The sequence below is a fragment of the Phoca vitulina genome, unplaced genomic scaffold (assembly GCF_004348235.1).
Source record: "Phoca vitulina isolate PV1807 unplaced genomic scaffold, GSC_HSeal_1.0 scaffold2, whole genome shotgun sequence".
In the NCBI taxonomy this organism is placed as follows: Eukaryota; Metazoa; Chordata; class Mammalia; order Carnivora; family Phocidae; genus Phoca; species Phoca vitulina.
In genome coordinates, this window is record NW_022589705.1 from 69,554,044 (window position 1) to 69,567,747 (window position 13,704).

At 37.7% G+C, this 13,704-nt stretch overlaps 1 protein-coding gene across 7 annotated transcripts in view; it reads left to right on the forward strand.

Moving 5' to 3' along the window:
* Positions 1-13,704, forward strand: part of SCMH1 (Scm polycomb group protein homolog 1) — a 178,387-nt gene that overhangs the window by 37,030 nt on the left and 127,653 nt on the right. For 4 of the 7 annotated variants that reach the window (XM_032431609.1, XM_032431592.1, XM_032431641.1 and 1 more), the window contains one exon: positions 1,071-1,151. In XM_032431609.1, the coding sequence (XP_032287500.1) occupies positions 1,127-1,151 (25 nt within the window). In that variant the 5' untranslated portion in view covers positions 1,071-1,126. Of the gene's footprint in view, positions 1-1,070; positions 1,152-9,226; positions 9,357-13,704 lie in introns of all 7 variants that reach the window. The other 3 variants (XM_032431631.1, XM_032431632.1, XM_032431616.1) reach the window with 1 other exon arrangement.

Sequence of the window (13,704 nt, forward strand, 5' to 3'; positions counted from 1 at the left end):
GTATATATATATATATATATATATATATATACCACATCTTCTTTATCCATTCATCTTGGACAAATGTTTTTCATTTTGATGAAATCTAATTTACTGTTTTTCTTTCATTGCCTGTGGTTTAGATGTTATATGCAAGAATCATTGTCAAATCCAATGTCATGAAGATTTTCCCCTGTGTTTTCTTGTAAGAGTTTTATAATCTTAGCTCTTGTGTTTAGGTCTTTGACACATTTTGAGTTAATTTTTGAATATAGTATAAGGTAAAAGTTCAACTTCATTCTTTTGCATATGGGTATCCAGTGTTCCCAACATCACTTGTTGAAAAGAATATCCTTTTCCCATGAATGGTCTTGGCACCTTTCTCGAAAATCATTTGACCGTATATATTAGGGTTTGTTTCTGGGCCCTCAGTTCTATTCCATTGATCTGTGTGTCTTCCTTATGCCAGTACCACACTGTTCGGATTACTCAAGCTTTGTAGTAAGTTTTGAAATCAGGAAGTGTGACTCTTCCAACTTTATTCTTCATTTTCAAGATTGTCGAAGCTATTTGGGTTCCTTTGAAATTCCACATGAATTTTAGGATGACTTGTTATATTTCTGCAAAAGACATCATTGGGATTTTGAGAGGGATTGCATTGAGTCTATAAATCACTTTGGTTAGTACTGTCATCTTAACAATGTTAGTCTTATAATTCATGAATACAGAATGTCTTTTCCATTTATGTTTTTTTAAATTTCTTTTGGCATATAATATTTTACTTCATGTGGCTGTTATATTTCTCACAATAAATTAATAAGTTAACATTCTTATTTACCCATCATTGTTTAACGATCTATAGAACTGCCCTCAAGAATATATTCTATTTTTAACAGAATCGGTGTTCTGAACCCACGAAGCTGAGGGAAGGATCCTGGAAATTGAAAACCTATCTAATTTGCTGCCTTTGGGAAGCCCTATCTGGATGTCTAGCCTGTTGGTTTCCTCTGATAAAAACCTAATTTCACTGTGTGTCTTCTTTGATCTACAGTAGTTCACATTTCTAATTTTTTTCTGTCTTTTGCTTCCAGATTTCTCCATCTTGCTAAGGAGGAACGCTTTCCTATGTGATATAGCTGATGGTACCATGCAAAAATCGGATCCTCGAAAAGGTCAGAACCTGTATTTATACGTATTAGAAATAGAGAGTTTTCCTCTATTAGGTTGTATATGAATGTATGTGTCACAAAAAGCGATTAGAGCGAATAAAAGACTCTCACCCTTTTCTGCCAACTTAATCCTGCAATTTTAAAAAATCCTGCGTGTCGTTTATACAGCTCTTTATAGTTTGCAAAGTACTCTTCACATAATTGTTTTACATAGTCTTTACAGTAATCTTGTGAAATAGGTACAGTTGCTATTCCTGTTTTATGGAAACAATGAGGGGTTAAGAGACTTACTCAAAATCATGTTATTAGAGCGCCTGGGTGGCTCAGTTGGTTAAGCGACTGCCTTCGGCTCAGGTCATGATCCTGGAGTCCCTGGATCGAGTCCTGCATCGGGCTCCCTGCTCGTCAGGGAGTCTTCTTCTCCCTCTGACCCTCCCCCGTCTCATGTGTTCTCTCTCATTCTCTCTCTCTCTCAAATAAATAAATAAAATCTTAAAAAAAAAAAAATCATGTTATTATGTGCTGTACGATTTAGTTCTAGATTCTTTGCCTTTAAATCTTTTCTCACTGCATCACAAGTTGATGATCAGTATCAGAATTTAGAAGGCATGTAAGTATTAAATATGGCAGCTGTATGAACATTGGAAATAATGTATGTAAAAGTCTGTGAAAGAAGTTAAAATCCCTTTATGGATGTAAAATATCATTAATAAGTCAGATCTTGATATTGAGTGTCTAACACTCTTTGAGATGACACCAGATGCCTCAGTATGTAATATACCTTTGTCTTAGTATGGCGCATGAGGCTCTTCGTTTGCTGCCTACCTGCTTTTCTATTCTCATCTCCTTTTATTTCTGTAACTTACCCTACCCTTTTCTATCTATAATGAACTGTTGGCTGTTGTCCAAACACACTGTCCATTTTCATGCCTTAGTACCTTTGTACTATATTCCCTTTGCCTAAAATGCCTATTCATCTTTCTTCTGACAATCCTAGCTCAACTTCATCTCTGTGAAGCTTTCCTCACTTCCCCAAGCAAAGTTAATCATTCCTTTCTGTTTTCCCAGAGCACTTTGTATAGCAAATCTCTATGAGAGCAAAAATCACATTATGTTATGATTGTGTATTTGAATTGCTATGTATCCTACCAATCTGTGAGTTCTTTGTGAGCATAGGCTAGGACTTTGTCTTTGTGTCCTTAATGGCCCTCATTACTCCTAGGCTTAGATACATTTTGTTTAAAGAATTAAAGACTAGCTCTCCTTAAAGGTTATGTACCCCAATCTTAGTGGAAGACTGACCACATGCAAATACTTAGAAGCTTGTAAATAAATATGGTACATGCTTGAAGTAGAACAGAGAGATGATCATAGCCAAGCAGAATTATTTAGGGAAGAAGTCCTCTAGATCAGGGATTAACAAACTGTGGCTCATAAGTCAAATCCTTTTGGCTGCCTGTTTTGTAAATAAAGGTTTTTTGGAGCACAGCCATGTTTGTTGTTAATGTGTTACCTATGGCTGCTTTCATGCTACACTGGTGGAGTTGAGAAACTACATGTCCCATAAAACTGAAATTATTTACTCTCTGGCTCTTTACAGAAGTTTTCCAAACCCTGCTTTAGGAGATGGGTTTTGAATAGAGGTATGAAAGAAAAGGAAGGTGAATTGGTGAAGCATGAGTGTGTATCATAATGTAATGAAAACAGGCTGGAGTAGTAGGTATGCTAAGTGAGAAAGTTTCACTTTAATCGGGTTTGTCAGAGAGAGCTATGTTGAAGTGTCAAGAATGCTTTGGATTGATAAAGAAAGAACATAGAAATTCAATAGAAAGAAATTACCAAGTAAACGCTTTGGGTCTGTAGTAAAACAGTTTCCTAATTAATAGCAGGGCATGAGGATGATAATGACAGAGAAGAAGGAAGCAACAGTGCACATAAACAGTGATTGCCTACAATGGCCAGGTACTGGTCTAAGTGCTTTCTATGTATCCTATTTAATTCTCCTAGCACCTAAATGAGCTAATTGCTGTTATTGTCTTTATTTTGCAGATGAGAAAACCAAGGCACAGGGGGTTAAATTACTTGGCCAAGGTTATACAACTAGTAAGTGATAGAACCAGATCCGAACCCTGGCAGTATTGCTGCAGGATCTTCATAATAAAGGAGGGAAATCTAGGGAAATTTGGTAAAAATACCCTTGAGCTTGGACTCAGTTAATTAGTCTCAATAGTTAGGAACAGTGCTAACCCATTACGGTAAAGAGAAAATAAACAGACCATAGAGGTGTAATGTTGGAAGGCAGAGTGTCCAATCAGAATAGTATACTATGGACTAGGTGAATGGGAGGGAACAAGAAGCAGATACATTATACAGTGAGACATGTTATATAGTTAGTCATTGAGTTTCACTTTGATAAGACCAGAAAGCAGTTCACTTTCCCTGCACACATGAAAGCTGCCCCAAAATGCCTAAAGAGCGAGCATACTCAATTGAGATAGAGATGAGCAGTGATTTTCAAGGAGGTAGATGATGTTCAACACCCACCCCCCCATATATTAGAGTTAGTGGAGGTGTCACATCAAACACATGCCATTCTCTCCCTTTCTGTTTTGTTTCCCTAAGCGGCCTTGTTCCTGTCTAACTCCCTACCACTGCTGTGATAAACATTTACCCCTTTGGACCACTTTCTTTTTAATGTATGTATGTGTTAAAATTATGTATACGCACTGTGAAAAATTTGACAACAGAAGTATATACCGAATGAAAAGGGAAAGTTTCCCTCCCATTACTATCTTGCTGTCTTGAGAGACCTCTTCTAAAAGTTCAGTTGTAGATGAAACTACTGTTATTAATGGAAGTATGCTGGGATTCCCTCATGGTTATTGAGATAGAAAAAATACTGAGAGTCATTTTCCTAAGGCCAAGATCCACAGCCAAGAATGGAAGGAACTTCCTGGGGAGATGCGGGATCTTCATCAGTGGAGGTATAAGAAGAGACTCGGTAGGGGTGCTAGAAACAAGTTTCAGACACTGGCTGGGGTTGGTGGAATTGGAGGCAGGGAAGGAGGAGGCATTGAACTAAATGGCTTTTACTGTTCCTTCCAAACCTGTAGTTCTGTGTTATACCATCTGACCGATTACCAAGCACAAAGGAAAAGACGCCAATGTGACTGGCATGGATAACTTGAGTGGACAACAAAATAGTATAAGAGAAAATCCAATGTATAAAATCCAAATTTATAGAACAAGTTACTTTGCAGTAAAACATTTAGCTTATTTTAATAAAGGTTTCTTTAAAAGTTAAACTAAGCATCTTGGTGTGCTGAAAATAGACTTCAATTTTTATTAAAAATTCCATTTACACTAAATTTTGTTTTGTGTAAAATAAATGCAGCACACATTGTTCATTATTTCAAAGAAAGAAGATATTTCAGGTTACCGCCTGGTTTTAAGTTGTAACAGATACGGAGGAAGTAATTGGGCTGGTACCTTGATGCTGCTGCCTATAGACTCACAATATGATAGAACTTAAAAGGGATCTTACAGATCATGAATGAAGTTCAGCCCCTTTATTTTACAAATGAGGAAAGTAAAAACCAAAGATGATGTGTTCCTGGCTCATTCTCACGGTAGCCTAGCTGGAACTTGACTCTCAAAGATTAGAGAGAAGGTACGTAAAGTGCCTGCCATGGTGTCAGTACACAGTAGATGCAGAAGCAAAAGGGAAAGAAGAAGATAATGATGATGCTGTTACTTCTTCTGCTCCCACATCACGCTTCTGTGAGCCTTCAGAGGAAAAGTTGGTACTGTAGAAATAGATATTGTCCATGCTGTAAACCTAAAGTTGTACAGTGTTGAAATGATGAAATCAGGAGGTCCCTACCCCCATAAAATTGTAGGATCTCAAATTTGGAAAGGCCTTTTAAGGTTACCTAGTCCAACCTCCCTCTTCCTTTTCATGATTTAATACTTCCACCAAGAAGTCACCTTAACCTTTGCTTCCATACCCTCCATGATGGCAGATTCATACCTTTTCTTCCCAGAGTTTATCTGATGGTTGGATACCTCTGACTGCCAGAAAGTTCTTCCTAGTAATGAGCTGAAGCCTGTCTACCTATAGCTTCCACCCACTAGTCCTAGTTCTGTCCCTTGGGGTACTATTGAACAAGTAGAGTGAATCTCATCTCTCCTCTACATGAGAACACGCCAGGTATTTGCAAACAGCTCTCCTGTTTCCCCTGAGTCTTCTCTTCTCCTGGTTAAACCTCCACAGTTTCTTATACCTTTACTCTTTTTGTTGCTTTCCTTTGATTAGGATTGTGTGCCTATATCTCATTCAGAGTATAGGGTCTAGATTTGAACATACAACTCCACCTCCAAAGTGTTCTGACTGGCAGAATAGGTCATCCAATACTGTTATCTCCTTTTTTCTGGATACTGACGGGAATGATGATGGTGGTGGTTGTGCATTACTTAGTTCATGACATCAGATCCATATATGTCTGCCAAGAAGTATGATGTGGCACCACTGGTCCACGAAACTTCTTCCCTGTTCAGGAAATATGAGCCAGAAAATTTGTAGAAAGCATTAGCCTCTCTTATGCTCTGGATCACACTTCTGTAAGCCTCTGGGAAAGGTACACTTATACATAGTTGAAGTCTGCTAGGACTGCCTGCAAGACAAAGGGAGTTATGGCCTCTGCATTTTCATTAGCCATTCATTGCTAACTGCTTTGCTTGTTAAAGGAAATACTGATGTTCTCTGGGGTTCTTCTCTCTGTGTGCACGTGCAGAGATGTATAATTGCTACAGAGGGAGTGGGGGCAGGGATGATTGCCAAGGAGAGATCTGTTCCATCTTCTTTGTTCACATCTGCTGCATGCACAAGACAGGATTTATTGCTCTCCACGAGAAAGGGATTGCCTAGCTTGCTTCCCCTTCCCCCTCTTCTGGCAGATCATCCCAGAGGAATATTACCATCTCATCACACTTCTCTCTGAACAGAGTAAAAGTAAATGAAGGAGAACTGGAGGCAGAGAATCAGCTAAAAGGCACTAAGAATAGTTGCTAATAAGAGAGAGTGGCTAATCAGTGGTACATCCCAAACTAGTCCCTTGTCTGTCTCCTGCCTCCTCTCTAGCTTGTCCTCCATGGCCACAGTGGGGTAGGTGTTCTCCCAGCTTTTCCTTTTTGAGCTCTTTGCTTATCAGCATAGGATTATGGTTTATTAAAATCACAACTGCTATCTAACGTTTAAAGAGTTCTGTCTTAATGGGTTTTCAGAAGTACATTTGATGTGTCTTTTTTCTGTTTTCCAGTTTCTGTTTCTGAGAAAAACATCCCTTCTCCTCTGTCCCTTCTTCCCTTCCTCCCCACCCTCTCTCTCCCTCTCTCATTGATATGTTCATGTAAGCCTGCTTACTTCTTTTGTGTTTTCCAAGCTCTATGAATATTTAAAACATGGTACCTTTGGACATCCTCCATTTAATCTAGTTTTGCCTCATTAAATCCCAGACTGTGCTTAATATTAATTCAGTGTCCAGATCAAGCTAATAAGCATCAGTGCTTCAGTTTTTACTGTAGTAAAGTGGGTAGAATATCTAAGTTGGGCTATTTTATGTTAGAAGCATTTATAAGGTTTCTTTCTTATCTTTTTGTCTTTTTTTTTTTTTTTTTTTGGAGAGAGGCAGTGTAGTTAAGAGCATAGTTTGGGTTCAGATACTGGCTTTTCTAGTGACTATAACCTTTTAGAAAGTTATTCAACCTCTCTGGGTATTATTTCCTCATTAGGTAAAAAGGGATAATGATAGCATACTAAGTGGTATCACACTGGTGAAGATTTAACAAGATGGTTTTATTGAAATAATTAGCACAATATCTGGTACATAGTAAACACTTAATAATAGCTATATAATGTTAATAATAATTATTATTTTTAAGATATAAATGATAATTTATAACTAAATTGTTTTCTTAATATATGAAGAATTTCTTCTACTTTTCCTTGCTTCAGGGGATGATGGCCTATTATGATTGTTTTGCCACGTGTTGAAAGGATGCTTCCATAGCCTTTAAATTTTTCTGCTACATGTGATTTTTCTCTCAAGGGTTTCCAGAAATACCAGAATCTTTACATCCTCTAGATCTTGCACTATCCAATACAGTCACCGCCAGCCACATGTGTGTATTTAAATTTAATAAAAATTGAATACAAACAAAAATGGAACTCTTCAGTCACACATTTGAAGTGCTGAAGAGCCACATGTGGCTAATGGCTGCCCATTAGATGATACAGAACATCTCTGACATCAAAGAAAGTTCTACAGGACAGCACTGGTCTGTGCTCTTGTGCTCTTTTCTCAGAAATCAAAGAGGCTGTATTTGCTAGGATGTTCCACAGATTTCTCTCTTAATGTTTCAGGGTTCCAGACATGCATTTTGAGGTTTCAGGTTACTCTTCTTATTCCAGCTTCTCAGTGTCATTACAGTCTTTTGGAATAAATACAGGCACTTTTACTTCCCCCAAGAAGATTGCATTATGAGAATTTTCTAAAGGTTCCAGTCCACAGTAAGAGGAAGCCAGTGGGAGAAGAGGCAAAGTAGAAGTAATTCTAGCAGATACTTCTTAGAGTCGTTACTCAAAAACTAAGCATTTGAATCCTTAGGGGCTAACTAGTAATAGGAGGCTCTAATGTCCTGTGTCCTCTTTGTAAGTACATTGTGTGATTTCAGGATCTTACTTTTCCCTCTGAGAAAGGTAGCAAACAGCAAGTTTTTCCTTAATAATCCCTATTAACTATATTATGTGCTTTTAAAGGCATTTTTTTCATTTGTTCTTCCCAACAACCTAGTAATGCAAGTAGCATTGGGATTATCATCCCTATTTTACTGACAAGAAAACTGAGGCTCGGTGCCTAAGTTAGTTGCCTAAACTCTTTAAGGGAAAACACAGTTGACACTGAAAACAGGATATAATTTTAACTTCCAATATGGTATTTGTTTTGTTTTTATTTTGTTTTGCTTTATTTTACTACCAGTCAGACTATGGTAAAAGAAAGAGTGAAGATTCTTTAGGGCAACTTGGAAACTGAATAGTGTTGCATGAGGCAGGTGCTCTAAAAGAATTATAGCCTCATTTTTCCTATGACCATGTGTGTTAGTCTGCTCAGACTTTTTTTTTTTAAGATTTTTTTTTTTTAATTTATTTATTTGACAGAGAGAGACAGCAATAGAGGGAACACAAACAGGGGGAGTGGGAGAGGGAGAAGCAGGCTCCCTGCTGAGCGGGAGCCCGATGTGGGGCTCCATCCCAGGACCCCGGATCATGACCTGAGCCGAAGGCAGACGCTTAACAACTGAGCCCCCAGGTGCCCCAGTCTGCTCAGACTTTCATAAAAAAATATGACTGGCTGGGTGGCTTAACCAACAGAAATTAATTTTCTCATGTTTCTAGTCTGGAAGTCCAAGGTCAAGATGCTAGCAGGGTTTGTTTCTGGTCAGGCCTCTTCTCAGCTTATAGACAAGCACTTTTTTGGCCACGTCCTCACCTGGCCTTTTTCTCTGTGTTTGTGGAGAGAGAGGGAGAGGGAGAGATCTCTGATGTCTCTTTCCCATCTTATAAGGACAAATTAGGGCCCTACCCTTATGACCTCATTTAACCTTAGTTACCTCCTTGAAAGTCCTATCTCCAAATACAGTCTCATTGGGAGTTAGGATTTTAACATAGGAATTGTGGGGGAGCACATTCAGTCCTTAACACCGTGTTAATGGATTTTTACTATCTTTTGAGTTTTTGGTTTAACCTGGTTAGTTGGAAATTATATATATATGCAGTATTTGCCTGGGACCAAATGTAGCAAATACCTGTATTCCTGATTTCTGTGAATATTGGGGCTTAGTTAAATTAAACCTGTGGTGCTTGTTATAAGGTACTACCCAACCCTGAGATATTCTAATAAGCAAAAAAGATTTATCTAAATGTCCTACTTTTTAAATAATATAGCCAGTTTGTTAATACTTAAGTCTCAGTACTTTAAGGGGTAATAAGTGTCCTCCTTCCTCCCACCCCCATTTTACAGATGGAGAAATTAACATACAGAGAAACTGACTTGTCAGAGGTCAGAGTAAGGTATTGGTGGATCCAGGGATAAATCCCAAACATCTTAATTCCTTGACCAGTTTTAAGTCCATTGACTATGCAGCCTAGTGGTAAGTATCTTTTTACCCTATTCTGGAGGTAAGAGGGATTAAGAGATTTAGCAAGGACTGACTCTAAGGAATTCCTCATTACTAATTATATCATTCATTATCCATTTCTTTTAGCCATGATGTCTTTTTTGTCATTTTTGTCATCAATTTTTCAGGTCGTGGAAGGAATTGGAAGTTTTACTTTTTAAGTTCCTAAAGATATTTCTGTAACAGTTCAGCCACACTTGAGATTATTGTTAAGAAAGAAATATTATTATTATTTTAATGAATTTAATGAATTATTTAAGGAATTTGTTCTCTACGTTAGGCACCATGTTAGACACTTTGTCTAGCGTTTAAATATTATTTAAATGTCACTAAAACTTATAGCCATTTCAGGAAGGTATGTATTCTTGCCATTTTTATAGCGATAGTTTTAACAGTGTTAGTTGAACTTAATAAAACATCTCATAAGTTTCAGAGTTTAGATTCTAAAGAAAATTTTAGCTTTGTAGAAACTAAGAACCTTATCAAGAATCTTTAAATGTAAAATCTCTATTTTAAGCATAGGTTTCTGGTTTATTATGTCTTACCCCTTTTTTTTTATCCTTTGCTTGGGATTTTCTGAGGTGGGATGATTTGTCTTACCTGAGATTAAGTTAAGCTTGCTCTTCCACTTGACATTAAAATCATGAGAGTTTCTCTAAAGCCTTTTCTTCTATCTCTACATCTAAATAGTTAGGATTCCTTTAATTACTAGGGAGGTTGAACAGCTAAGCCGTGTGCAAAGCGAGAGTGTAATGAGCCTTCAGAGCCAAGGCCCCATAGGCCGTTAGTGTATTCTCTCCTCTGTCCCTCACCTCTACTTCTCTGCCCATTGGCTTCTTTTTGCTCATTGTAGATCTACTTCCTCTATTATGGTAAAAAATACAGCCACTGACGTTGGCCACATTTTACTTCTCTGAGCATACCCCCTAACATGCCTCCTGCACACTGAACTACAGTTGCCCAGCATGGCACTGTCCAACAGAAACAGAATGCAAGTCGCATATGTGATTTTAAAGTTCTGGTAGCCACATTAAAAAAGGTAAAGAAGAAACAGAGGAATTAATTTTAATAATTATTTTATTTAACTTAGTGTATCTAAAATACTATTTTGACACATAACCAATATAAAAATACATAATGAGCTATTCTACATTCCTTTTTTCCGTACTCAGTCCTCAGAATCTGGTGTATGTTTTACAGTTATGGCACATCTCAATTTGGACACCAAGTTTTGTCAGAAATACTTGATCTGCATTTAGATTTCAACAATTTTCAATTGAAAAAGTAGATTCTCATACCCAGTTTTATTCCAAACAAGATAGGGGGATGGGGTAACTGGGTGATGGGCATTAAGGAGGGCACGTGATGTAATGAACACTGGGTGTTAACTGATGAATCACTAAATTCTACCTATGAAACTAATAAAAGGTTTTCCCCATAACCATACTGAATGTCAGTTATGAATTTAAATTAACAAAAAATTAAAACAAAATTAAATATTTACTTCCTTAGTCATACTAGCCACATTGCAGGTGCTGCATATGGTTAGTGGCTATACCATACTGGACAGAGCAAGTCTAACAGAATGCTTCATAGCACCATTTCTTTCTTTACATTATTCCCTCTCTGTGATACACTTTTCTTATTACTCCATCCCCAAGACACAGTTCCTTTTCCATGGTCTTAATTTCTCCTCCTACCCTCTCCCCAGATAGAACTGGCTCCTCCCCTCTCCTCTACCTTCTGAGCCCATGTATACTTTTAATGTAGTACCTATAATACTTTACCACACTTACTTAGGTATCTTTCTCCCTCTTCTATACTGAAGGGAGAGTACCTTGTTATTTTTTGAATCCCCCATTACCTGGCACAGGGCTGGAACCTATGTGTAGTTAAAAAATTTTTGTTTAAAGAGTGAATGAATATAATTTCAATCTGGAAATAGGAAAGGCTTTAAAGGGTTATTTTGAAAATAGCAAATTGGAGGGGCACCTGGGTGGCTCAGTCAGTTAAGCATCTGCCTTTGGCTCAAGTCATGATCCCAGGGTCCTGGGATCAAGCCCTGCATTGTCGGGCTCCCTAGGGAGCCTGCTTCTCCCTCTCCCCTGCTTGTGCTCTCTCTTTCTCTCTAATAAATAAGTAAAATATTTAAAAAAAGAAAATAGAAAATTAGAAATAGAATTTAAATGTCAAACTGAACAAGATTTAATAGGAAGCAGTCCACTGTCTTTTAAGCCTATGACATTGCATTCATTCATTCATTTCATGGACTTAAACACATGAGATATAAAGGAGAATAAGACATAATTTAAACTGCTAAATAGTTCATAGTTGGGATGTGTGCATGTGCTCAAACACACACAAACACAGAAGATACAGAGGCATTGCTGTCTCATAATATTGTTTGTTGCTTAGGGAAATAGAACTCCAAGGTTGAAGAGGATCTTAGAAGTTTATGTAATTGATCCCTTTCCAATGCATAACTTCCTTCTCCTCTTGGAAAAGCTTCAGCATCTTTGGCAATAAGTGGTCATCCAGCCTTTCTGGTTGTACTCTATAGGGAATGACTAACCCGTCCTCTGCAGGATAGCTCTCCCTGCCATGAAGTCTCATTCTGACATCTGCTTCCCTGCAGTGAGCACTATTTCAAGTGCCTCCGGTCAAAAGATCACATTTTGTGGAACCTTTGGTTTAGAATGTCAACGTCATGAGAAGCAGGAGTTTTTATCTGTTTAGTGATCTATCTTCAGTGCTGGACAAATAGGAGATAATAAATGTTTGTTGAATTAATAAGTCTGTAGAAACAGGATTCAGGCATTAATTTCAATTCAGTTTTATATTTCTGAACTATTATTGCATATCTTTCATTACTGTTGCCTGACCAAGCCTTCCCCTCCATGGCACTGTTAAACTTTCTGAGCCCCAGATTCTTATTCTTCACCTGCAAATAGATATTGGTAATACCTGAGATGATCTATATGAAAATGCCTGGTGCTGGGCCTGGTGTATGGTAATGATAGGTGTTAGTTGAGTCTGAAATGGAATCAGTACGGCAACCTCTAAGCCTCCTGACATCCCAGAAATACGAGTCCATTTTTTTATTAATTGAATTTTTAAAATTGTGATAAAAGGGGCACCTAGGTGGCTCAGTAGGTTAAGTGTCTGCCTTTGGCTCAGGTCATGACCCCAGGGTCCCAGGATCGAGCCCCACTTCACTTCGGGGCTCCCTGTTCGGCAGGGGGTCTGCTTCTCCCTCTCCCTCTGCCCCTCCCACTCATGCTCTCTCTCTTGCTCTCTTTCTGTCTCTCTCAAATAAATAAATAAAATCTTTTAAAAAATTGTGATAAAAGACATAAACTTGAAATTTACCATTTTAACCATTTTTAAGTATACAGTTTAGTAGCATTGAGTACATTCACATAGTTGTGCAACCATTTCCACCATCCATCTGCAGAACTTTTTTCATCTTGCAAAACTGAAACTGAAACTCTGTACTCATTAAATGATAGTAAGCACATTTTTAATATTAGCCTAAGTACTGAAATAGTAAATCTGTATGGAAAAAAATTCCAAAATCAATATATAAATGACTTCTCTATCTGCAGTTTTAGATGAACTGTTTTTAATTATTCCTTACTTAACGTGAATAATTGATATCTAATTATAGTGGATTCTGTATCTAAGTATCCATTTACATGTCAAAATTGTTTTGATGAAAGCTTGCATTTAAACATTGACTTCTTAATATGTGTGATTTTCTCACATTGCATAACTGTTTCTGAGTTTGGTAAAAAGATACATTTTTTTTTCCTGTTTTTTTTTCTTTTTCTTTTTTTGAGTGCTTGCTGTGTGCCAAGCCCCACGAATACTGACTAGATTAGTAGCATTTAGCTCTGACACTGTGAAGCAGGTATAGAAGTGGGAGGTAGAGATCGTGCTCTGCTTAGGGATGTTGCCAGAAAGCTATTATGAAGTAACATTTATCCTGGACCATGGTGAATAAATAGTAGAGAAGTGGGGGGAAAGTCCAGACACGGAAAACAGTATGGCATGTTTATTAGGGATACAGTTTAGGTTTTGATCTTTGAAGACTTTTAAAGGAATGATGACAAGTTTAATCTGTATTTTCGAAAATGAGTGCTCGAGTATGGATTGGAGAGGGATGGGGTCCCACACAGGACTGAAGTAATTGTTTCTGTCAGGCAGGTGAGAGAGAATGAAATCTTAAACTCAGAATGGGAGCAGAGGAGACGGTCCTTTCAGAGGGAGAACTGACAGATTTTGATAACTGGTTGGCTCTGGAGGACAAGAGAGGACAATT